The sequence below is a fragment of the Hyposmocoma kahamanoa genome, unplaced genomic scaffold, assembly GCF_003589595.1.
Source record: "Hyposmocoma kahamanoa isolate Upper Pololo Valley unplaced genomic scaffold, ASM358959v1 84, whole genome shotgun sequence".
NCBI lineage: Eukaryota > Metazoa > Arthropoda > Insecta > Lepidoptera > Cosmopterigidae > Hyposmocoma > Hyposmocoma kahamanoa.
Window position 1 is genome coordinate 2397468 of NW_020654229.1, and position 27954 is coordinate 2425421.

General features: G+C 36.3%; 2 protein-coding genes across 2 annotated transcripts; one reads left to right on the plus strand and one right to left on the minus strand.

Moving 5' to 3' along the window:
* Nucleotides 1-2629: 2629 nt before the first annotated feature.
* LOC113234498 (phosphatidylserine decarboxylase proenzyme, mitochondrial) lies at nt 2630-5409 on the minus strand. The gene has a single exon (XM_026469835.1). It carries the CDS (start codon nt 5296-5298, stop codon nt 4159-4161), a length of 1140 nt encoding a protein of 379 aa, XP_026325620.1. The 5' UTR covers nt 5299-5409; the 3' UTR covers nt 2630-4158.
* Nucleotides 5410-6023: 614 nt separating this feature from the next.
* On the plus strand, nt 6024-14669 carry LOC113234529 (zinc finger protein 431-like). The gene is made up of 2 exons (XM_026469874.1): nt 6024-7563; nt 13968-14669. Exons 1-2 carry the CDS (start codon nt 6130-6132, stop codon nt 14391-14393), a joined length of 1860 nt encoding a protein of 619 aa, XP_026325659.1. The 5' UTR covers nt 6024-6129; the 3' UTR covers nt 14394-14669.
* The last annotated feature ends 13285 nt before the right edge of the window (nt 14670-27954 follow it).

Below are 27954 nucleotides of genomic sequence, written 5' to 3' on the forward strand. Positions count from 1 at the left end.
CTCATGTTGTTCTATTAATTATATTCTACAGCAGCTAGCACATTTTAAACTATAATCGAGTCAATTGAATTGGCAAACCTACTTAATAGCTATTCTCAAGATCTTAATAATGCTGCGTTAATTTGTAAAAAAAGTCATACAGACTTGTTCATTCAGTACAAACAATAAAATACTGTAAAAATTCGTATTTCTTTTGACGTATCGCACCCTGCATATGTTTTTTTATGTGTGATAAACACTGGTCGGAATAGATTGTTCCAAACGAGTAGATAAAAGTCTGCACACAGACATAAAGAACGACGAAGAATGAATAAAACCACCAAATAGTAATTAATTCCTGATTTCCGAAAATAGTTTTACGGCATCGTCACATAAAACTACTTACCTAAGAAGCTAAAGTTGGATTTTAAAGTCATTATAGTATGATGATGTGAAAACACGCACAGAGGCCAATTTCATTGTTAGTTATTAAGTATTAATCTAGGATAAGCTCTACTAACATTAAAATGGACCTTAAATGTTGTCTGAAATAAATAAATTATAATTTATTTATTTTTTTTTTATTTATTTCGCGTTTGTTACACATAGGAAACGAAACTATTTTTCCGGATTAAATCGCGTATATTTGTTTTTTCAAACATAACAACGTGTGATCACGGTTGACTCAACCGTGACAATGGTGACAAATTAATATTTGGTGAAACCAGCAACAACAAGTTAAAACTAACTATTCCATGTCATTCTTTGTATCTATATGTAAACATTTATCTATACATTTGGGGCACCCTATTTCCGACCACTGCTGATAAAGGAAAGGCATATTCCGTTTTCGCATAAGGTCCAATTCTTACAAATATCACGAACACGCGGACCTAAAAAGGCCTCATTAATGGGCCTAATTCGCAGATATCAGTGACAATCAGTGGCGTAGCGATTGCTTGTTAGTGGAGACACTTGTAATATCGCAGACGCATGCGACATCCGTGCCGTTAGTGAACCTATTCTTACAACACTCATACAAAATCGAAAATACCTAGGCTATAATAGCCTACTAAATCTCACTAATGAAACCAGGCGCTCACTACAAGGAAAAAGAAACCTAAGCACGCGCTCGGAAAGGTGAAAATAACGTTGCCCTCCGTGTGCAGTCGTGCGGAACCGAATCAAATGAAAGACTTGTCTGAGCTTTTGCACTGTCGGTGACATACTCAGCGGTAGGCACTTATCGCGTAACCTCGAGCAAGTGACGGAGCCCTGGGCGTTTCAGACGAGTTACACTACTTGTCTTATACTATGACGATACCGATATTGACAAATACGGATAGCTTCGTACAAAATGTACAATGAAAAACAATATTTATACTAATACCATTTTACAGAGACACTAATTTTTACGGCACTGATATGTGCGTATAGGCCCTTAAATCAAATAAAAACATTTTATAATGACGTTTTGAGAATAGGACCTATTGCGTAAGCGACAATGTGTGTCACGATGATCTTTTGCGAAAATGCACCCCACAAATTCACACTTTCGAGATGTTATGAATAATTTAAATGATCTGAATTATCTAACACATAGTGAAAGAACTGACATTCTTTTTGGTTGTTAAAGACGTTATGTATTATAGCCAATAACAAATTGTTCTCATATCACAACATCGGGAAAGTTTTGTACATCACATCACAATTTTACACAATATTTTTAAGCGAAATTACTAACTTTCACATTAAATTACATGTGTTTATATATTGTGTCGATTTATAGGTAAAGACACCTTATTCTATATAATATAATATTCTATATAAAGTACCTTCACCACGGATAAAGGTACATCAACTACAGGTAAAGAATAAAAATACCTTATCCATAGGTAAAGATACCTTGGCTACAGGTAAAAAAAGGTTATACTCTGGTACAAGCACCTTATCCACAGGTAAAAATACATTCTTTACAGGGAAAAGTATGAAATACACAGGTAAAATTACCTTATCCACAGAAAAAGGCATCTTATGGTGGAAATTTTAGGGCCGATTAATTCTTGTATCAAGTGGCCAAAGTAAGTGTGAGGCTTGGCCAAATTTGAATCGTCGCGCGTCGTTAATTTGCTACCAGAACTAAATACACAACTAGTCTGGTAAGTCACCATTGTGACCTCTAAAAGCGTAGGTTAAGAGCGCAATTCCTATATCAGCCACACGCATAGAGTTTACAAGGCCACGTGTCTAAATCAGGTATTTATTTACTTTCGCCAAAACTGACGGCGGTCACGCGTTTATGCATTCTCGAAATCGCTGCTGTGCGCAGGCTGTCTTCAATGTATGGAAATAGTAATTAATAGTTTGTTTTACTATTTAACAACAGAATTATTTGCCACTTAAAAGGTCCAGAAGGAACATAATATACAAGCATATGCATAATACAGAATTATTTATCAATATTACACTCCCAAGTGGCAATATATTAAAGAATTTTTAAAATATGATTTGTAAAACATTGTATAATACTATGATTTCTAACAAATAAGGTATTTCCTTTATAATAATATTAAAACTACATTAATAATAGAAATTTAGAAAATTTACAATAAACAATACAAATCAGCAAAAAAAAACTATAATTACATTATTATTCTTAAGCTGTTTAAAGTGCATATTTCAAGCCTCGGACTTCCCGAGATCGGTTCCACCCCAGTGTCGTTTTTATTTTTCTTAAAGTGGAATTAGCAGCTGCCTGGTTTCATAACCCATATGCACTCCTAAATTCCTTAAATTGAAAACTACTGAGAAACTCCGACATATTAACTGAAATAACGGATAATTTAAGTCGAATTTTTGCTCATGTTTTGAACCACTCCATGGTCCTTAATAATTAGCTTCCGTGGCGACGACACGACGAATACTGCATGCCAAAGCCCGGATAGCTCAGTCACTCAGTACAGGTGATGCGGGTGCAAGCGGTGGCGGCGAGCAACTACCTTCGTTTTCATCATTACTTATATGCAGTATTGCATACTACATTAACGTCACATTCTAAAATCTCATCTATACTAACCACTCACACGGTACCTAATATTGTTTTCCAGGCGGAGTATACCGATCAACCACTATCACGATTAAAATTCGAATGACGAGCAATCTCGATAGCTTCACATACTTTCAGCGGAATAAAATGGTTTGCCAGTATGGACACTTTATCAAAACGAAAATAATATTTACCTTGAGCCGGGGTGGAAACGGCTCCATGAAGATCGATCTTAAAAAGGCATGAATAGTTTTAATATAATTAACTAAACATCGTGAACGGTATTTGAACATTGCAAGCATTATATCTGTTTTAAACTAAAAAAAACCCTGTATTAATTCTACTGGGAAATAAGCCGCCTTGCAGTTAACTGCTTATTTTGATCTTCTCCTTATTAATTGCTATTGTTAGCGTTAGCAAACTTTTTAACGTATGTTTGGATTAAAATTTCACATATCGTCAGCAAAATTCATAAACCTTGTACCTTCATTAATGTCAACTATTGAGTAGGCAAAAACTGGAATAACTAAAAATAATTATACAATAATTTATGATTCCCACAAAATGTTTAATAGCAGAACCCACGGGAACCAATAAGACTTGATACTGGCAAAATCTTAAAAGAATACTGCCAATAAATAAGAATTTATAATTATACCTTTATTTTATAACTAAAAAGGGTCTAGAAATTATGTTTTAAACTTTAATTGCCGGATATTGTCCGTAAAAAAGGGATTTAGTCTAAAAACATGAGGTTAACAAATTTAGCCGATGGTACGTAGCTACAGCTGGCTTCAAAGTCATTTTATCATTGCATTATATTTGTATATGGGTTAGTTATTTGAAGATAAATAGAGAATGCTTGCTTAAAAAAGTCAGTAAAATCATGTTTTGTTCCGTTATGACAAAAATGACAGACACAAAAAGCAGTTAACAAGGAGAAGAACAATATAATGTCGCAAGTACTTTCACATAAACATATTAGTTCTATAAGAGATCTCAACACTTTGAATCTTCAAGTATAAAAAAAATTGTAAATATATTCGATGGCTGCAACGTCAGTGTTACAGTAAAGCTATAACAATATAAAATACTAACGCGGCTTGGGTGAATTGTAAAACATCTGAAAGCAGTCATCTACTCTGCTGCTTCTCCTGTTTCTTCATAGTTGTTAATGCCTGGCCAACTAAAACCCTGTCGCCTGAACACAAGTCAAACTCAAAATCTTTTGGTGCTTCAAATAACAGTATTATTGTACTACCCATGTTAAACTGGCCAAATAGTTCACCTTTTTTAAATGATATATGAGTTTCTGATTCGTCTATACGATGCCTATTTCCTTTAGTATTCGTTCGTAAATCAGGATCTTTGTAAATTTCTATAGATCCAACATTAGTAGCTCCGACAGCAGTCATGCTGAAGAATCCGTGTTTCCATTCGCCGATGTACACTGCTCTCTCATTCATTGTAAACAAGCCTGGTATTATTCTAGCCATCCACGGGTTTACCGAGAGTAGTTTACCAGAGAAATGTCTCCGGAATGTGGCAATCCAGTCACACGGTGAATGAAATCTGTGGTAATCCCCAGGAGCTAGGTAAATTATACACTGATGTAATATATTGTCCTTGTTTTTAAGCAAAGAATTGTAGTAATTAGGTTCCTTTTTCTCTGCCCATTTATTATCGCCTATAAATTCTTCTAGGCTGTATGTAACTCCCTTTACTTGTTCAATTTTGTCGGTATCGGCTGGACCGCAGTTCAAAACTACTCCATCGCAAGGAGATACGCATAATGCAGGTGATATATACCTCGCACCTTCACGCAAAGGTCTCGTGAAGAACGCGGAAAGGCTTTTATAATAAGATAAATCAGTGACCGCGGCGTCGTTCAAATTTACGTTAAAAAGTCGAATGTACGTACCGTAAACGTAACTTCTTATCGACGTAGGAAGCTCGCACGCCGCTATCTTCCCCCAAATTCTGCTCGTTACTCGAAAAGGGAACATTTCGTAAAATCGAATTTCTATCTTCGATATTTCATAGTCTATGCTTGCACGAATATAACACCAACCGACGTACATTACACTGCCAAGTGGCACCCAGCGCGTGATAATAGCGCGTAGATTCATCCATTTATTCCTCGGTAACGCCGCCTTTGTTTGATTCTGATGAAGCGTAGATGTCTGCCTAAATGGCCTGTGCGGTCTTAGTCGTTGTTTGAACATCGGGCTGATGACAGGAAGACAACTGCGTATTCGCGTCGGTGGGAACATATTGAGCGTTGCCACTTCCCGTCCAGCGTAAAAATAAAATACTGATCAAATTTTATTTTCGTTAAATGATTTTAATTGCATACAAAAACGTACGTTCAATCGCATTCACAAGGCCGTACCAAAAATATGCAGGAGCGTTTCGGATGTGTCATACTTACGTAAATGTTAAAGAAAAGAACGTCACAATTTTATTGTTGTACACATTGCTTCAATACTTGACTGTTTTTGTACTCACGCAAAACTGAAAATTCATAATTATTTAACAAACAAAATCAACAATTGGTATATATATGTGAAATCTCCATGAGAATATGATTATAAAAATGTTTGCGTTACTTACTTTTAAGGAAATAGAACTCGGTTTTCGAACGCATACGAATGTAACGGCACAGATAAAATAATCCAATAGAGTCCGTACATCGAATTTGCGATTAAGTGCCGATTTACGGAAAGATTAACAATCAATAAATTTTGTGAAACGTGCAAAAATTTCGATTCATGCTATTATATAATTTTAAATCTAATAAATCGATTGAATGTCAGTATTACAGATATTATAAAAAAAGAAAATTCGTAATTAAATCTCAACAAATTCTTTCGATTCAATCGATTTCTTTACAAATCGATTATCGGTCAAACAAATCCGGTTTGTTTTGTTTTAAAAAGTGAATGACAGCTGTCATTTTTTTGAAGGGAGGCGGGGAATAAATGGCTGTCCAATGTCCCCCGCGCTTACCTGAGTGAGTACTTGCGATATTATGAGCATTGTTGACGTTTTTCAGTTAGTATTTTTCCGTTTGTTATTTTGTTTACCATTTTTGGTTTTATCCTATGTCCCTACGCCGCAATGAAGGTAATAGTGTGTTTATCTGCGAAGCCACGGGCGATATTATTCAAGAGGATTTCGAGCCCGTCAAAAATGGCAGAGAGCCCCAGATTATGTCTGCATTCCGAGGTTTCCACAAACTTCCAGCAGTTCTGCTACCCCGAATTGACATCAGGCCATTCTTAAAATCTGAAATAATTGACGAAAACAACGATAAATCCGTTAGTGTCGGCACTAACGATTGTACAGTCGCCGACGAGAGTGTTGAGAACAATAAATGTGATTTATTAAGTAAATTTTCCATGATATGTAGTGTTAGCGTCTTAAGAGACGACCTTGAAAAGCTGAAAGATTCTTTAAAAAACGGCACTTTTGTTGATAATAGATTGAATATGCTTAAATGTAAAATTTGTGAGAAAACGTATCAGAATGAGAGAAAGCTGCACAACCACCAGGAAAATAAGCATATGATAGTTTATAGACCTGAACCGGCAAAATCACAGAAGCGTGTGTCGTTTTCTGACAAAGTTATTATCCACGAGTTGAAGGAATATCATAAATGTCGAAAATGTCCGAAGATTTTTGAGAATTATAAAGCGTTAAAAGGCCACATGAAACGTTGGCACAAGAAAAGAAAATGCTACATATGCAATTATTGTTCTAAGAAATTTGTAGATAGAATGTTTTTCAAAGTACACATAAAATTACACTGTGACATGTGCGGATTACTATTACCGAATAAGAAACAGTTTATACAACACAAACGTAATGTGTGTAGAGTTATCAAATACCACAAATGCAAAACTTGTAGTAGCATCTTCTTTAAAATTATGGACTTAAAAGACCATAGTTATGATCACACGGATATCAGCTACGTGTGTGATATATGTAAAGATCAGTGCCCAACAAAATGCGCAATAGCCCATCATATAAAATTTTTACATTCAAAAATACGGCCTACATTACTTTATACGGTAATTTGTTTAGGCAATGAGCGATTGTATTTATGCGATTTCTGTGATGAAAGTTCTGTGGATCGAGATTTAATTGAGACTCACACACAACTACTGCCGGATTTAAGGAACAGAGTAATGACCGGATATGAGGATTATTATTTTTGTGATCAATGCTTCAAGAAGTTTGATACAGAAACGGTCATGTTACAACACAAATGGAGTCATTTTTTGAAGACCAATGGTACGGAAACAGACGAAAATAAAACACAAGCCATAAAAACAGTTTATCGGCTTGGAGAGCAAATACCAGAGTCAATGCAACCTAGAGTCTTGCTGGAGAAGCTTGAATTTGATAGTCAAGAAGTAGTAGAGGTGGTCCCGTCTGTTAACGTAACTAGTATTGATATAAACATCAGAGATTTTAATAAACCTGTGGTCGACCCAAAGTCAAAGAAGACATTGTTATCGAAACATCAATGTCAGGTATGTATAGTTTAAATATTCTTACATAATTATGCTCCTATAATGTACAAACTTATTATTTATTACAAAAACTACTAAAAACTATTCATATGTGGTAAGTGCAATGCTGTTTATTGCAATTATTCAACTAAATCCCACACTCCCTTTTCCTGTTCCGAAACCAGTTTGCTGGCGCCTTTTTCTGTCACACACTAAAGTTTTAGTAGTAGATAGAGCACCTTGTGAAAGAGTTTGTCCAGGGAAGTAATGCCACCATACTTATTTCTGCCGCCAAGCAGTAATGTGAACAAATGGACTTGTCAACTTATGTCTCAGAGTGATGGGCGCAGTGGCCGTGCCTTTCAGATCAGTGAGATTTAAAGTTCTGAGTGGCACTGCAACTGTTAGGGACCGGCGTGTCGCTTAACTTCAGGCGCACGACTTGTTGGTCCCCCTCACTTAGAATCATAAAAAAAGTCAATAAAGGGAACTAATAATGAAAATAAATAAATAAATAAATAAAAACTTCCAAGGCACAAATCCCTCAGTGAGAGTCAAAAAATTATTTATTCCATAGGTAAAATAAATTAATACTTGAAAACGTAATTTTTTAAGGTACTGCTCATTTATTAAGCTGACTTCCCTGAGAAGAATGCGCAAGAAACTAGTGATTGCTGCTTTCAAATAAACTTAAATGCTATGAAATACAATTTGAATCAAAGTTTTTTCTTCCATATATAATTTTGGCTAAAACATGTACCTCACGCACTGTCACATAGTTTTGAATAAAAAATTATGGTGAATCCATAAAAAAATAAAATATAAATTGCACCACCCAAAATGATTGTTCAAACATACTGGAAATGTAAATGACAACACAATAATTTTATTTATTTATGTTCAGGTGGGAGTTTATATCCCATAAATACATACCTAATAGACTAAAATACATAATATTACAATAAAACACTATTTATTTAGACGTATGGACTGCGGCGTGTGACGCAACTTGAGTGTGCAGTAACCGGCCTCGGAAACTTCAATACATGACGCCACTAAACAAAACTCAACTAAAAAAATCAACTAAAACTCCTCACGGAGGTCGATAGGCTGTCACCACAAATTAATTAAAATTCATATTGTGGCGGGATCCCAACCGCTGAACTCTAAGGGGTAACGTTGACTTTCACCCGTATGTACTCCACACAGACTTTGTGGAGTAATGCAGCCGTGACACGTATAACAACGTCGTTGGTACCGCAGGATGCAATCAAAAAGCAAAAAAGTCCTTGAAACAAGCCATGAAGTGGCATGCAGGGTGGCTAGGACGGTAGTTGTGTCAACACTGCACTTCGTTCCATGTTTGAATTACACTTTTCATATCATATCAGGTTATTTGGAGTCATCTGGCGGTCACATTTAAAAAACCCAACAAAATACATACAGACATTTAATATTAATAATTTAATAAAAATAACCCATTTCTACATCTACACCGACAATTTATACTATGCTACTTAAAAATTGCAACTTTAGTTGCGATAACTTTTTAATTTTCAAACATCTTCACTAGGTACATTTATTATAATCGAAGAATTCCTGCAAATTATAAAAAGTGTTTGACAGTAAAAATTCTCTCAATTTCTTGACAAAAATTTGTTCCTTTTCAATATTTTTTATTGGGAGTCGTATTTAGTTGTAAATCTTTATTGCCATATGATGTGTACCTAAAGGAACAATCTGCAAACTTGTACAAGAACCAACTAATCTATTTCTTTTTGTTAATCTAGTTAAATAAGTATTATCATTTTTTGAAATAGACGACTATATTTTCTTTAAAATTTACAAGTTTCTAATATTTGTATTGAACTCAGGGTCAAAATCTTCAAACTAGAAAAGTGTGGTCTACAAATTTCAGTTCCTCTTATCTTACGTTTATTCCCACTAGTTCTGTTGTTCTGTGGACAGAACTACTGGTGTACACCAGAACAGAATTTGTAGACCACACTTTTTAAAAGTACCAACTTTTTCCCATTTGTTCTGTAAATAAATAGGCAGTTTTCTTCACAGAACTACTGACAATTTTCTCTCCCACTAGTTCTGTGTACGAGTTTTCAGTGTAGAGTTGTACATATAAATGTTGATAAAATAAAATTTGCCATATTTACGTGTGTAAATATGGCAAATGTGCGGACACCAGTCATTTCTCAACGTGGCTAATAGATGCCTTTACAGCTGCCTTTAAAACGCGGCGTGTTTTTAAATTTCAAAAAACTTAGTATAACAAACCTTAAATAATAACATTTTTGGAAAAGTATTTTTTATTAAACTTTATGGAATAGACTATTATTTGGTTCTTGATTTTTCGCTGATTTGTTTTTGTCTTTAAAACGGGTAAATACATAAAAAAAAACAGGTGTCTGTTTGGCACCTCACCTGCACTTCACTGGAAGTGTACATGCATTTTATTTGCAGAATAAAAAGGTTGTCAGCGTGTGTACTATTACCCCATAAAATAACACCATAACTCAGCCAAGCGAATGCATAAGCATAATAAGCATTTCTACGCTTTAATTCAAATAGAGTGGTTACATACGGCGATTTTTAACAGCGATGCAAACGCGCGTTTCTGAAACGCGCGATTGCATCGATGTAATCGGCTATTTTATATCAACGCAATCAACTGCCGCCGTGGCCGAAAGGTTACCATGCCGGACTGCCACGCAGAGGTCCCAGGTTCGATTCCCGGGCCGGGAGAAATATTTGTACTACCTACATTTATTTCTCTCGTGAGATTGAGTGTAATTTGTGGTTGTCTATGTGTGTCCATGGCACCCGCGACACAGGGTTTCCCTAGTGCGGGGCTATGTTGCGTGTGTGTGTGTGTGTGTGTGTGTGTGTGTGTGTGTGTGTGTGTGTGCGTGCGTGCGTGCGTGCGCGTGTGTGCGTGCGCGTTAATCGCTCGCGTGTGTAAAGGTAGACGACTAGCGACTGCATCGCTACTGAATCGCGTTTGCCTAGCTGCTTATTTGAATTAAAGAAGTACCAATTTGTAACCGCTCTAAGCGTACGGTTGGGGCGTCGGTTGGGGGGCCGGTTGAGGGCGGTCAGAGGTGAGTGACTCACCCCCTAACCCAATCCACCCGCTCACCCACCTACTCACCCGCCCATTCAAACCCACTCACCCACCCCTAACCGACCACCTAACGGTGGTCGTTGTTTTGTTTGATTTTTTTTTTTTGAAAAAGTTTCATTTGAACTATCCAAGAAGTCTATATTGAGGTCCACTTATATATTTCATAAACCGTATCATAAAGGCACTCTTCTAGTTCTGAATCAAATTTGTTTTTGAGTTTCAAAATAACGTCATATTTTTGCTAATTAATATGTCAATTAGGACGCGTTAAATTGGCCTAAATGTCTTGCAACCGGGCCATAAATCTTTATAAAAAAAAGAAAGATTGGTAAAAATCTTAGAGGATGGAAAAAAATAAAGGTTAAAATATATGCGGTACTTGGCCAGTTCTATTCTATCTCTTTGGTTTTTTGTTTTGTAGCGCTTGTGTCTATCATAATATGTGAAGAGGCTGTTAATGGTATCATTCTTTGCCTTCCCTAATAAACGAGATAAATTTTTTTTTTTTAATTGCTTTTTTTTGGTACTGTTTTTTTCATTGAAAAAGACAAAGGCACTAATGCGTCATACAGCCAAGACTGAGAGTACCTAAATTCTTTCTTGGAATCCATTACAAAATGTTTTCCTGACTTGCTTACGAAATGATATAAAATTATGTTGTCATGGATTGTTCATAAAATATACAATAAATATTGATTCTGTTTCATCACTTTATTTATTCGTAGAAAAAGAATCGTAGAAGAAAAAGTATGCAATCATTACATAATTAGGTATTAAAATCTCGTACCTAGGACTAGATTTGAAGAACCCTCATTATGCAAAGTTTGCATAAAATACTATTTAACTACAAGTTATTCATCATAGATCGTAAAATATATGATTATTACTTTTGTATTATTCTCTTAAGTTTGAATTTAATTTACTTAGCTGAAATATTTGGCATTAACGAAAACTTTCAAATTGCATCATAAAATGTTTTATGTAGACTGATAAAGGCGACGTTGGAATTCCACATTATTTTTACCAGTTACGACTTTAGATTTCGTCGTATTAATTGTAATTCTATGCCTTTAAAGCTATTGAATATTTGATAATCCACAATCAAGCGAAATAGTTTAGCTAAATCGTCTTCCCCTGTCCTGGCTAACTGTCTAACCAAAGAGTACCTTTTACATAACGAGTATAGTCATCAGCTCTTGGTGGCTAACGCGGGAAGTATTTTTCCCCTATACATACACATATCTTTTTATTTTTTGTAAAATCATGTGACGGTACCATCGACTTACAAATAAATGGACGACGGGTCTAATACAAAAACCACGAAAAAAATGTCCCAAGTCAACCTATTTAAACGTAGTGACATGTCAAGGAATATGACAAATCTAAAACGTTAAATTTAAATTGTAATGTCATCGCAGTACTGTCTAATTTTGCTTGCTTCGCTGTCAGTCGAACAAACGAGGACTAGAGCGTGAATGACGCTCTGTATACGATTTTAACGCCCTATAAGTTCGGACACTTTTTAGCGCGGACCCGACGTCCATATAATTGTAAGTCAATGGACGGTACGAACAAGCCGTGTGTCTGGTGGTAAGCTACACACACGCCTGTCCATAACAGTTGCAGTGCCACTCAGCTCTTTAAATCGCAAAGGTCTGAGGTGCACTGCCACTGCTTCGTCACCCTGACATAAGTTGACAAGTCCCATGTACCTGTAATTTCACCAGCACCCTTACCCTTCAAAATCGGAACACAGTAATGCTGACATTACTGCTTTGCGGCAGAAATAGATAAGGTGGCAGTACTTCTTTGGACGAACTCTTTCACAAGGAGCTCTACTGCTACAAATAAAACATCTCCAAATTCATTCTTTTTACTGCTTTTCTGGGTTCATGTTTTTATTTAAACATGTTTTGAAGTTAATACACTGCCTTTATAGAATATATTCAATATTTCGGGTTCTGAAAAAGTGTCTCAAAATTGTATAGCAAATATAATCGAAAAAAACGCTTATTTCCAGTCGTCACCACTGACTTTGTTCTCACTGGCAACAAATGGGAAAAAATCCATGTTACCAGGGGTTGAAAATTTATGCCATTTATCGCCACCTGGTAACACATGGGTCTTTTTCCCCATTTTTCGCCAGTGGGAACAAAGCCAGTGGTGACGACTAAGCGAAAAAGATGCCTATAGTGCCATGCATTGTACAGAAAGGAATAAACGCGTTTAAACACGAATAGATAGTTTCGGTCAGGTTGCACTGGCCGTGGTCAGGTGGCAACCTGACCGAAGCGTCGGGAAAATAAGTAGGAGTAGAATGTATTCGTGTTTACAGGCGTTAATTACCGTTTCCCAATGTTAGTACAATGCAACGCGAAAGTTTAAAAGTATATATTATAGAGCTCTGTCTATTGACGGGATTAGCATCAGAATACTCAAGATATTGTGGCTTGAACAAGCACATGTCAAACATTGGGCAGAGAGAAAACAGTGTGTAGATTCTCCTAACCTCGCACACCTCCTCACCTCATCTCACCTGGTAGGCGTACGAAGTTCCATACTGGGAAGGCATATGCCAGAACCAGTTGCGCTAGCACGGCAGGGCAAGACTTGCTCGAGAGCAACATAAAGCGAGAGATCTCTATGTCGCTCTCGCGCAATTCGCGCCCTGTGACGCTAGTCCTGCAGTGTTTATGTTGGATCATGTAATATTAAGACGTTTTTTAGTACTATACAGGTGATAAAAAACCACTGACCATTTTAAAGGAGCATATTGTATAATGGAAATAAAAAATACACGTTCGTTTTTTTTTTTCAAATACTTAACAAATAAATAAGTTATGACGTCTCAAAGTTTTCCGAAAAATTGTAAACAATATTGACACCCGATGATTAGCAGACGCCATTGCTATAGCAACAGGAGCAGTGGGCGGAGTCAGCGCGCGAGTTCATGTATTTGACAGAGAATAAAGTATTAAACTAACGCGCGATGCGTTAGCGCAGGTCTCTCGTCTCGCGGCGCGACGTGCTGGTACCTAGGCGTCTAGACAATTCGAACGCTCAATTTTATTTACTATTTTGAGGTAGCCACGCGTTAGAAATTATTGGGCAATATTAACATCAAAAAAATGGGGAGATTTTCTTTTGTTTTATTTCACTAATGTACTGTATCTTATGCGCAGGAAAAAAATGGCCAGTGATTTTTAATCTTTTAATAATTATACAGGATAATGCAATAAATTCTATATGTATATTAACTCTGACTAAGCAATATCGTTTGTAATTTCAGACATGTGGCAAATATTACTCCTCCAACTATTGCCTGAACCGTCACATAGAAACCCAACACAGCGATTACGAAAGCCTGCGATGCAACGTATGCGAGGAGACGTTCTTTTGGCCGTCTCTCCTAAAATCACACAAATGTATTCGCCTTAGCCGACCAGAAATGCCCTTCGAAGATGCTAGGCCGGAAATACATTTTGATAACCTGCAAGAGTTCACCGAAAGTAGTTTTGACGACCTAATTATTGATACAAATGATGATTATATAAACTCTGTGGACTTTGAAATACCAGCGCCAATCGTGGAGCTACATGAGAATTATGTATCGGACAATTTTGTATCCTCAACAGTGAGTAATGATGTGGAGGAGTCTTTCATGACGCCCACAGGGTATAAAGTGGTTATGCAAGAAGTACCTATAGAGTTTTAAGGGGCATTTTAAGTGTTTGTAAAATTGTACTGTCAGCAAAGTAGACACGTTACCACCTTAACGTATCTTTTTGCTATTTGTTCTTGACAACCAATGGCGTTTAAGGGTTAGATCATATTATATTTATTTCACCGGTGTACCTGCAATCTCCGCATTTAAACAAAATTATTTCGGGACTTGGAAGGCTTTAACTTTGCTGATGGTATGATAGTATAGTAATAACAGTTTTTAAAGGGTTGATTCCACCTGATGACGCGAAAATAATATCAGCTATTCCGTACTAAACGTTGCTGATTCCATTTCGTATTGATGTGTAGAATCATCCCCCAAAATACGGTAAATAAAAAATGTCGCCTTTTAAGACAAGCGTTTTTTGAAGTCTATCTCATGTTGATATTGTTAGGGATTATACTTTTTTTTCCAAGGATGGAAGTGACTTGCGGCGTCGCCATTTTTGGTACAATTTGAAATAGTCATGCGCGTGTTGTCGACAGTTTTAACGATAGATTGTGAATGGAGATGAAATATTGCAAAAACGCATTAATAGTGAACGTTTTGATGCCTTAATGATTAATAATTACATTATCGACTTTTTTTGGAAGTTGACTCACTGTACACACAAGTATTTAAATCACTTATATTTGTTTTTTTTTTAACTTTTCGGATCACAACTGCCTGAGATGTCATAAAGTGATCAACCAATTATGTCAACATTAATGCAAACCTATTTTTCTCTAATTATATTTACAAAAGTTATCAATTTCAATATCTTATTTTTAATTTACCAAAGAACATTCCAATTTACGCAACAAACGAGTACTTTTTAAATCTTAATTATATTAAAATGAAACAAAATCGAAAAACGATAGAATATTTATCGACTACAATCACTAGCTGCTTATAAGCAACCCTTTAAGCATGAAACTGTCAATCTCGTTAAACTCCATTTTGGAAAAATAGTGTGGCTTTTTCGAATTTCTTAAATGGCGACTACCCAAATTTAACTGTCGGTTTTAACTTTGAATAATAACACCATTTTTTATACATTGTATATATTCGTACAGTCACGTATTAATTATGTAAACATGAAACAAATTCAACTGTAAATTAGTTTTCTTGACCTATCGCCCGTCTCTTGATTTACTGTGGTAACTGACTTATTTACTCCGCTGGCTCAACGACCCAAAGTGGGTCTTGGCTTACGATACGATTTGGCGCCCTGTTTTGTGCGATCTCCTCCCAGTTCTCTGCGTACAGGGCGCGGAGGTCTTTCACCACTTCGTCCCTACATCGATATTTGGTCTGACCAACCGGTCGTCGACCACTAAGTCGTCAAATGTAGGACATTTTCATCGTCCTATGAGTTGGCATTATTTCGAGACGTCCGAGCCAATAAGTCTTGCGGACTTAATTGGCTCTGACACTATGTACGATACACGAACGTACATTTTGTAGGATAAGCACATTACGCCATTGACCGGTATTTAGGTCGATGCAACAAAACTACATAATAGACGAAATGCACTTTCGTTCTAAATCTCACTCGCAAGCCATCGCATATTCCATCTATCGTTTGTCATTTTAACAGTTCTTTTAGCAATAAAATCCGGCTCGAAGGACCATAAAGATGTACTACGGTTTGTTCACCTTTTAATGATAAGAGCCTGATGGAATGTGAAAGTTTTATTGCTAAAAGAACTGCTAAAGGACTTTTATTCGATATAGTTAAAACTAGAACACCGGAATATCTTTATGAGAAACTAACGTGGTCACCTAGTGTTAATGTACGCTAAAGGGAGCGATCTGTCCGATCATGTGTACTTATAGTACCACAACATAGAACTGCAGCTTTTCGAGGGTCCGATCAAATGTCAGTGGCACGAACGTGCCCGTGTCACAGGCCGTGGGAAGCCTCCTTAAGATCGTACATTTCACTTAGGGTCCGTATTCCAGAACTCTACTCAATGCTCAAGTATGATTTCTAGTGCTTTAAATCATACTCAAGTCCTGACTTGTGCATTGAGTAGAGTTCTGGAATACGACCCTTAGTTTGAGAAATATTTCAGAGACGACAGATAACGCGGAGAGAGACGGTAGATAGTTCAATTTTGATGATATAATTATCATATGTGTAAAATATTTATTCCATCAAACATTACCGAAAATTAATTGATTATAATTACGCTACATGTATTTTACACGTGGCTATACCATAGACTCCGACATGCACCCTCCTCAGAGATTAGGAATTATTTTTTCTCAAAACAAATTAAAAAAAAACGCGTAGTTGGCCGCACTAATTGCCGTACATTTAATAGTAGTTTGTGTGACTGTTACATAATGAAAGGCATTTAAATATGAGTGGGTAAAACATATCACACGACTCTTTTAATGCCTAATTAAGTACAGTTACATACACTGCTTTATCTATACACATATAATAAGCTCTCTGTGATTTGTTCAGGAACCGCATGTTACGACCGGCACTGCGGCTTTGGTCAGAGCTATTAGCAGTAATTATTAATAAAACAATGCAAAAAAACTTATTTCTCACGCAACCGTAATTTTTTAAAAATTCATATTAAACAAACTAGAGTCGACCCCAACTATCATATCATTCGATATCAAGCTTAGAGGATGGAAAAAAATAAAGGTAAGGAACTGCCTTATCTACGGAATAAACGTCCCTACCTAAACCAAAAATGTACACCACAAATGGCGGATTTAGTGTTGTACCACAATCATAGATAAGTCAATATCGACATGCAAATGTATGGCTTGAATATTGAAACTTGTTTATGTTTGCAAATTTGTGTAGTTTACTGTAATCAAAGTATAATTAATACTAGGCTATTAGTATTTGGCAAGTAATGAGCCATTTTAATCAAAATTAAATATAAAGTTACTTATCAATAAATGTAACGATGGAATTGCATTATCATGTAATCTAGTTACATTAAAAGTTCTATTAAAATTTGACTTCAATATGGAGCGAACAATTGAAGATGGTATTTGATTCAATGTTTGTGCTCGGCAGTTCTATAATTTCTCAACCATTCTTTTTCTTTTTTCATTTGTAGGTAAACTTTATAAATAATAATAATGAAATAATAAAAACCTCGTAGTTAATTGTTTTAATAACAGAATATCTAATATGTCTGCGTACAAGAACAACACTATCTCAAAATAATCGTTATCAACAATCATCAAAATATGCTAACAAACAGGCAATCTAAAGTAACCAAAGCAAAATTCGGCAAGACTTATGAATAAACTACTTAAATGAGTCTAATTACATGAGATATTTGGGCTATTGTATGATTTATAGGCACAAAAATAACACATGCCGTGTAATGTAACATTCGGTCGATTTCCGATTTTCTACTGCCGCACCCATTAATGCTGCAGCACGCATTTTAATCAATACTTAATTGTTCGCACTGTCAATATTTTTGTCCATTTCATTAAAATTCATGCGAATCATGAATCATTCGATAAAACATTTGGCCAAACATTGGTTTTGACATTTGACAACCGGAAACGGTTATTAAAGGGTACTACAAAAATGGCCAAATGAGGACAGTTGGCATTTAAGATGAGGTTACGTGTTTTTTATTCCCGTGTTTGACATAAATCAATGTAGTGCTATCTCTTTTGGCTTACATGGTTAAACAAAGACAATAAAATGTTTATGTTTTCAACGTCTAAATGCATCGTATACATATAACGTCTGATTTATATATGTGAATATAACATGTCCTTTGGTTTCCATAGACTAAGATATCAAGTAACGTGAGATTTGTCAAAATTGTTTGCTATTGACATTTCATTTCGAATAAAACTTCATCTCAGCTGATATTAGAATTGAGGTCGAATCAAATTGTTTTGTCTTTCAGAGATGTTCGAAAGTTGAATGTAATAATAACATCGAATTTGATGTTATTTTGAAGCAATAATAACATTTTCACAGATAAGTTGGTTCTAATAAAATCGTTATCGTTATGCTGGTCGTTATTTGCGGTCTTTGAACACATCATTGGCGAAATCGTCGCGCAAAACGACGGAACCTTAGCTCCAAAAGTTGAAGTTGAACACATCATAGAGGGTTTATAGTGGTGTAGATAAAATTATTAACGTGACTAAATGTCACTTTTTATTGTTTATGTTAATATTTAAGTTAAAGAAATGTTGTAATCATGGTCACAGATGATTTTATTTACTCGGCGTCGTTTATTTCGTAGCAACAAAGGTAAAAACATAAGTTATGTTGTTGTAAGTACAAGTTTGTTGCGAGAAACTGTTATGTGTTTATTTGCATGTAAGTTAGGTATAGCGGTCTCGTATCATTGGCGCTGTTTTAATTGTTGGCGCCTTGGAAGAAATGTACATTAGTTAAGATAGAACTTGTGCCAATAATTTAATTTAAAGTGACAATTTTTTTTTATTTGTTGTCCTTATTTGCTGATTTTTATTATTTTTTTCCCCGCATAGTTATTGAATGATAGTATTCTTCTGTACTCTTAACTTGTATTGTAAATTCGTCTCTAAATTTAATGAAACTGTATATTTCTCATAATGTTGTATATTAGTTAGCTGAAAGTTAGTAAAAAAATGAGCTCAAAAAATTTCTTTTAAAGTAAGTGTGTGAAACCATCAGTGCCGAAGGGTCCGTAAGGAATTGCCGAATTAAAATGTGTGTATTTAAAATCTATTTTATGCAAAGGACTGACACAGTAATAACCAGAAATAGAGACGAAATGTCATTTAATTTGTTTGAAAACTATTCTGCCGAATCATTACGGTGACAACTGTGTTCCTATTGGCCAGCCCGATTTCGAAACAATTGACGGGTGTCGTCAACTATTTCACTTGAAATCGACCAGTTAACTTGAGCTTTGCTATAATGAACGAAAATTGCAAAATTACATATTTAATATTTAATTACCGATGAAATGTGATTCCGTTTGTTTTGTAATAAGTTGTTTTATTCCAATAAATACAGAAAATTTTTGGTATATACGGAGACGTACACAATGGTCAGTTGTTGGCACTGTACTATTTCAGTTTTCTAATTTGTGATTTCAGCGCAAACGAGAGTTGGTATTTAAAAGTGATTGGCCCATTTACCTGATGAGTTGCCAGGGATGGGTGACCCTTATTTCGTCTCTATTTCTGGTTATATACTCGATGGACTGCCATAAGCAACTACCTTTTGTAGTTCCAACAAAATCCACTAGATGGCGTTGACCTATTTTAAGCAAACACTGAGTCGTGGTGGTCCAGTCGGGTAATGACTGCTACCTTCAAATCAGCGTGTGCTGGCGCATATTCTCCTTATCCACCTGCACAAATTAAATTATTATACAGCTTGATAATAAGGAAATATCTCGACCTGGCTCACGAGATCAGCGACATGTGGTATGTGGCCTACGCTGAAAAAAATCCCAATAACTTTGTCCGCGTTTGTAACGTGTTAATTCCAGTCTGCCTCGCCAACAACTTGAGGCTTGTATTTCTGTGACGTGTCGCTTCCAGCACAAATGTAGAAAGCGGTCCCGCTCGACACTGCACGTATCGTTCGCCGGTTCTTGAACCCAGTCAGGCCAGTCAGCTCTTGTGGTTTCTTCATCTCGAAACAATGGCAGTCGCTGTAGACGAAACCGGCTAGGATGATATTATTATTACGGTGATAAAACATCTTAGTATTCAATCGAATCACTGGATTTATTGACAACGTCACAACGCCCGAGACCCCCTTACATCAGCTATTGACCGCAAAGAGTCTTACTGTGCAGTGTGTGGACCTTTCAGCGAAGTCGACGTATTACCATCCTAAGGGATTCTTTTTGCATGCACGCAATTAACAGCAGTGAGAAGCCTCCAACCGCAGCATGCTTATTCATGGGCTATGTCAACTACAGTCTTTACTTGCAATCTAAACTTATTTTGGGGTTGGAAAAACTGATAGACAAAGGCTTACGAACTTCGAGAGCACACCCTTCGCCACTGGTATCCATTAGTGCCTCTAGTTTTACTTTACATGTACTATTAATTATTTCGTGCCTTGATTATTGCATTGTACACTTGATAATGCTTTACTTTCTCAAATTCGATTCTTATTAAAGAGTCACTTATCAGGAGATGGCAAAACTTTCTATTTATTTTAAATTTCTTACCAAGCGTTTTAATTTGGATGCATTATAGTGTAAGAATAGGTGTAACCATTAACTTACAAATAAATGGACGATGGGTCTAATACAAAAACCACGAAAAAAATGTCCCAAGTCAACCTATTTAAACGTAGTGACATGTAAAGGAATATGAAAAAGATAAAACGTTGAATTTAAATTGTAATGTCATCGCAGTACTGTCTAATTTTGAAACAAACTAAGACTAAAGCGTGAATGACGCTCTTACGTATACGATTTTAACGCTCTATAAGTTCGGACACTTTTTAGCGCGGACCCGACGTCCATATAATTGTAAGTCAATGGGTGTAACCCAGTATGTGAATATGAAGGAAATGTGATATGACATCAACTGCAAACATTTGTATATGCAATCCATTTTTTACATTTCAGTAACTTTGTGCTTTAAGATACGAGTTTGAGAAAGCAAGGCGACGATATATCGAGTTCCTAGGTTTCCCCGATTGTTAATGAAACTGTTTCTTCCAGATCTAAAATAGCGTGTGTTTGTTTTTTCAAAAAAACCATCGTCAGCCCTGACAATGGGGTCTGTAATCAGCCCGGAACTGAAAGAAATTAGTTTCATTACCAAAATTATATATTCCATTTATGTTTTATCTAATAAATAAGTTAATTATATGGGCTGTAAAAACGTACTTTTGTTATGTTTTGCGCTATCCTGAAAATAAAACTTAGAAAGGGTGACAGATATAATTGGCAAATGGCGTCGAAGTATAAATTAGCCAAATGACAATAATTCGCATGTGTATTATGTGCAGTGATCAGAGTTGAGGGAGTTAACAATTAATTTAGCTTAACTAAAGAAGAATATGGACATTCCCGTAACCAGTGTGAAGTGAAGTTTCGACAAAATTAAAAACAACCAAGTTATCGGTACGAGGAACACAATGTATTGGTTCTTAAGTCGTCGTGACAAGGAACACTTCTTCTTTTAAAAGTTACGGCCTCATCGAAGTAATCGATGATTTCGCCAATGTCAAGTTGGGGAACACACGCGTTTTTACTCAAAAATTTACCGGTGAATTTCGACAGAATTCACTGGGAGGATAATCTACAACGACAGAGAACCTGCACAGACTATTATAGAAACAAATTGTTAAAAACTCAATTCAAAATTCGCAACAATCACAGACAACAGCACTATAAATCCCGGGACTTCTCGGAACTGATATTACTTACTTACTTACTGATATTATGGTGATTATGAATGAATACAATGGGAACAAATTGTTATTTCCTATTGCTCTAAATTATTGCCTCAAAAATAATATCATTGTAGTTGTCTTTCTATATTTTAACCATTTGACAACCTATATTTTGGAATGTTTAGAAAATAAACAATAAAAAAATTAATTTTATTTGACGAAATGGGTATGTCCATATTAAGAGAACGTTCATACTATAGGTAAATTAACTTCCGCAATTCCGATCACTGATTATGTGTCACTCCACTTCAACATTTTGGTATTTGTTGCTGTTTTATCTTTACTTATTGTGCAAATAATATCAAATAACCCCATTATTAGTACATAGTTATTATAGTAAATTGTACATATAAGTGTCTCTTGGTTTTATTTATGTTTAAACATCAACCCAAAATAAGTCAAGGCACTTTGGACTTTTGGCCTCTCATGTGTGGAAGCGGCGTAAACTGAATGGTGAATTTCAATCTTACGTGGCAAGCTTGACGCATTCATAGCCATTACCAATCCATTTAAAGACAAATATATGGCGAGATAAGCAAGTTTTTCATAATATACGTACAAAACAAACTGTATGGGCTACCTTACTCCATACATGGATTGTAGTGGTAGTACGCAGAGAAAGACTTGCAAAGACAATGGTAAAAGTATATTGTACGTAAAAATACAGATATTATGGTGGCAAATCTTTCCTTGATGTCGTGTATAGGTGGATTGTTGATAACGTACTACGTCAAATAAAGTGTGATTCAAGTATTTAAGTTAAAGTGCGGCACGAGGCTAAAGTAGATCGCCGCGTGCGCAGAGTTGTACCGAAGAATGTATGAGACACACAAACTTTGTCTAAATTTTAATTGTCATGGGTGGGCCTATGGTCACGGTTGACCAGTTGATGGGACCTGTAAAGGGCCCGAAACGTCGGTTTGTTTGAAAAAACAAATATACCTACGCGATTTAAATCCGGAAAAATAGTTTCATTTCCTATGTGTAACAATCGCGAAAACCTAAGAACTCGATAAAAAATAATTATTATTTATTTTTTAATTAAAATTTAGACAATGTTTGTGTATGATCTGATACATTCTTCGGTATGCAACTTACTTCTTACCTACCTAGCTCAGTCTATTTAATTTCTTGCTTCGTCATCATCAGCCTATCGCAGTCGATTGCTGAACTTAGGACTTTAATTTCTCGCTTACAATAATAATAATAATTTATTTATTTCAAGTAACACTGACTCATATAATTTGTTAGTAAACCACTTAATAATAAAATTAGTAATGTACAAAATTATACACAATAGATACTGTAGGATACATGCAATTCACAACAGTGCCCCATGTATACGGACTGTCGTCTATCGTGCTTGTCCGTTATCGAGCGCAAGATAATAGATAGGATTGAGATGCGCACACGACAAACCAGTGACGTGCTTCGCTTGTGCGTGGTCGCGTAAAAGCAATCCACTCTTGCTTCTGCGAACATGCCCGACGGGTTAGGGCGCGTTCTCACTATGTCGTCACGTTTTATTATCGTTGGACGACTGTCGTGTCTAGCCTGTTCCCATGTCACGACTATCTGTCGTGGACGATTTTTTATCGTTGAACGACTGTCGTGACTAGCTGTTCCCACTAGATCGTGACGACAATTTATCGTTTCATGACAGCCTCCTTGTCGTTTGCACGACAGAATCGTTTGATGCACTGCTGTCGCTTGTATGTTCTTTTGGAAGCCGGTAGTGTGTGTTCGCTCGAAATAGATGAAGACGAAATTTTAATAATGTATTTTTTTTTAATGCGGAAGAGGAAGCAAACAAAGAACAGAAAGTTTTTGGGTACATCCAATGCTACTAAAAAGAATTCCATTAGGGTTATGTCAAACGGTATACGAAGTTGCTTTCTTTTCGGTATTGTCAAAACCTGGAACGACCAGAGATGGGCAGTGGATTAAAACCCAATCAACCTGCCCGTGTTTTCACCAGGGTTTTACTCGAAGCGCCGAGTTTTAACTCATTTCTGCCCAATATCGTGGGCAGAAATGAAGAGTACAGAATTTGGTATAATTCCAACACTAACAACATAATATACAATAACTTGTAACAAATTTCTATATTTTTATTACACGAAGAAGAGGCATCTCCACATAATACCCACCACCTGTCAATCCTGTGGATTCTCAATGAAGATCGATTCAAGTGCATACGATCTAAAGATTTTTTGTATCAATTTATTGATGAACTTTTCAAGCGAATCTATTCAATAGAAAGTTAAACTATCCTGATTATAAAGCAACAAATATTTTTTAATAATATGTATAATTAAATTTGAACAAAACTCAATTCACAACAAATATTTAGACGTAAATAGTTTTTGCCCTCGATATCAGGTTTTAACCCGATTTAACCCCGGCGGTAACAAGGCGCCGGCTTAAAACCCGGGCGCTTGCCCATCTCTGGCTACGACCCAACGTTACTGCAAAACGAGCAGAGGGCGCGGGGTACGAGAGGGGAGGGCAGGGAGCAGAATACGTGCGGACAGCGATAAATAAAACGTGACGACAATAAGAGCTGCGACAATCTGTCGTCACATTTTTATCGTCTGACGACTGTCGTTCTAGCTGTTCCCACTGTGACGACAGTTTGTCGTTGTAACGATAAAAATTCGTGAACGACAGTTAATCGTGTCGTGCTATATGTGAACAACTTCATTTAAGGGCGCGTTCCCACTATGTCGTCATGTTTTATTATCGTTGGACGACTGTCGTGTCTAGCCTGTTCCCATATCACGACTATCTGTCGTAGACGATTTTTTATCGTTGAACGACTGTGACTAGCTGTGCCCGCAAGATCGTGACGACAATAGGAGCTACGACAATCTGTCGTCACGTTTTTATCGTCCGACGGCTGTCGTCCTAGCTGTTCCCACTGTGACGACAGTTTGTCGTTGCAACGATAAAAAATCGTGAACGACAGTTAATCGTGTCGTGCTATATGTGAACTATTTCATTTAAATATACAAGCCACGACATTGTAAGCTACACGACAATCTGTCGTCACGATATAGTGGGAACGCGCCCTAAATATACAAGCCACGTCACTGTAAACTGCACGACAATCTGTCGTCACGACATAGTGGGAACGTGCCCTTACAGAATGGGCAGCCCTGTTAGTACCCCGTATATAAGGGCCCAATGGGTTCTTTGTGTACCTATAATACCTCCATAAACTGCACGGTATAGGGCAGTAGGTACATATATATTATTTACCTGCTCTAAACACTGTTACTTTACCTACCTTACTTACTTTACTTAAGTAAATCTTTATGGACACCCCTGAGCCCAGGGAGACTCAGGGGTTATGTGGGGACTTTCCCTCCAAACTGGAGGGCCTACCCCACTAAAACCCCCCCGGTTTTCCCTCTCGCCGGTGAACATTCACCACGACGCCCGCCCGGAAGTAGGGTAACTCCTCACAAAATAACATCACAGCTTGTACGGACGTACACATTCGCATAATAATGAACAGAGCAGCGCGTTGGGACGACCAGTGTTACGTGGATTCACAATGAATAAATTCTGGCAATATGACCTTGGGTTGACCAAGACGACCTTTAAAATGTTTTGCTCCTGATTGGTCAACTCAAGGTTATACCGCGCTACGCCATAAATTGCGGCAATATATTGCTAGAATTTGTGCATTGTAAATCCACCATTATGCAACCGATGCAACGCTAGTACATCCTTAAATTAAGCAAATGTTTGAGTCCGTACATGGCGCACACGTACAAGCCGCACTGCAACGTTTGTACGGAGTTACCATACATTTTCTTACTACACTATGCTATAATACTTGACATTGTGGTGTAAAGATTTTGCCAATCAGCGTAAAGTACTTGCCGAAAGTTGCTCACGGTTCGGTTGATGTACAGGTCGTCGTGCGGGGAGGCTCCTTACGAGCACCCCACAGGCTATGTTGAAAATGTCATGTGCGATATGTTGTTGTCGTCGAAGAAAAATTGTGAGCTTATTCCTAAAATCCCATACACAAGGAAGAGCATTGATGATGCTTAAAATTCAGATTCAACTGCTTACTTATCTACTCGGAACGGTAAAGAAAATAGAATATTCCAGAAGCAGCTTTTCTACAAATAATTGAGCATTATTTAATAAAGACAAATAATAAAGAAAATAAAAAAAAATATTAACATTTGTGTTTTATAGCAGAGTAAAAAAATTTGTACACAGTATAGTGAACGTATTTTTAATTGTTTCTTTCTATGAACGCGCCCATGGGCGTTGTCGACAAGAGTTGACCTTTCATCATATTACAGACCGAATGAATATTTACTCGATTAATTATAAATGCATTCGAAGCGAGTAATTTAATTTAATTTATGATTTTACGTTGCAATCACCTTCAAATAAAAAAGTTATAGTAATTCCAGAATTCAGGGATGTTTTTCAATGGTAGTAGAATTATAGAAACCTTTCGAATTCGTTTGTAAAACCGGTCTTATATAAAAAGAAACATTCAAGGTACGCCAATGGCAACTCTAATCAGTGTTTTGGTGTCAAATAAATGGCTGATTCTCTTGCACGGTATTTATCTAAAAGATCGACATTTATCGTTATTTAATTAAATAAAACATTATTTAGATAATAATTACTGACGCTCTAATTACATATTATTCCTGTTTGGCAACAAAAATATGCTTATAAGTCTTTATATTGAACATCCGGTGTTTGTATTTTAACGCTACGGTTTTTGTGTTTATAACTACTAAAACATGTCTGTAAGTGAGAAAGTGTCCCTTTCGGATGCGCTAAGCAATGTCGACGTACTGGACGAACTCACTTTGCCAGGTAAGTTGGTTTCAATAACTATATAATCATAAAATGATTCATCTTGAAGTTAGTACCTATGGAAGGCGTGATACGCATTGCTAGGTAATAAATGAGATGCCAGACAACAACACCGATTACCTGGCCCCCATTTCTGCTAATATTAAATCATCTCAGTTGTGTATTGATAGTGTGAATGCAGAATTTTGTATGTTCGGTATTCAACTGCCATTGCAATTTTTTGGTATTCTGCTGCTACGTAGTCTACCAATATTATTTATTTCTTTATTAACCTATATTATACTGACGATTCAATTATATTCTTAAATTACTTAATCTACAGCGTCAGCGCATCCTGAAGACGCATAGGTCTCTCCCAGCTCTGCCCATCTGGCTATGTCCCTTGTCAGCCTAGTACATGGAGGTCCAGCTATTTTTTTAAAGTTGTCGGACCAAATTTTAAAGGGCGAACCTCTTTTCCTCTTGGTACTCATTCTGTTACCTTTCTGGTCCACTTTTCTGTTCTTTCCCTGTACATGTTGGCCAGTCCACTTCCACTTTGCTTTTTGTGGTGACATCCTCCAATTTAGTAGTCCTTCGTATATCTGAAGCTCTCTTTTTGTCTCTTAGAGAGGATGCCAAATGTGGGCATTGACCAGAAAACACCATCAGAAACTCACAACCTGTCAAAGAGACATTTCTTATAGGAGACTAATATTATATATATATATATATATATACATTAATCTGAAGACAAGATTGCTGATTAAACAAGATCAGAATTAAGATTTGCATAGTAATATCCATGGTAGTTTTTTTTTTTTTTTTTTTATATACATGACAGGCAAATGACTTCACTCCACCTGATGTTAAGTGGAAAGTGGTATCCAAACGCGAAGGAACCTAGTGCAGTAAGGCAACATTGATTGTTCTGTAATCATATTGTCACTCCACTGTATGATATCCTCCCTCTAAAAATCCCCTGTCCTGTCAATATCAACTTCCTCTTTAAAGTTAGTCCACTCTTCCTTTGTCTATAACCTGTGTAAGTTTATTAAAAAAAAAAATTGTTTTTGTAATAGTCTGTGTAAGTTTATTAAAAAAAAAAATTGTTTTTGTAATAGTCTGTGTATGTACTCTGTTATTGTAGATTCTCATCTCAACGAATTTTTTCCTTGGGGTTTACCGATATAGTATAGATGGGGTTGTAACATTATAAAGTAGAAGTCATAATTAAGTAACACATGAGTTTTATTTTTATTTATAAAATTATTATTCACATTGACAAATTAATGTGTTTAGGAAACGTTA

Coding starts and splice junctions, on each gene's coding strand:
- LOC113234529 (XM_026469874.1), top strand. CDS start 6,130: ATGTCCCTACGCCGCAATGAAGGTAATAGTGTGTTTATCTGCGAAGCC. Junction 7,564..13,967: donor TATCGAAACATCAATGTCAG/GTATGTATAGTT, acceptor TTGTAATTTCAG/ACATGTGGCAAATATTACTC.
- LOC113234498 (XM_026469835.1), bottom strand. CDS start 5,298: ATGTTCCCACCGACGCGAATACGCAGTTGTCTTCCTGTCATCAGCCCG.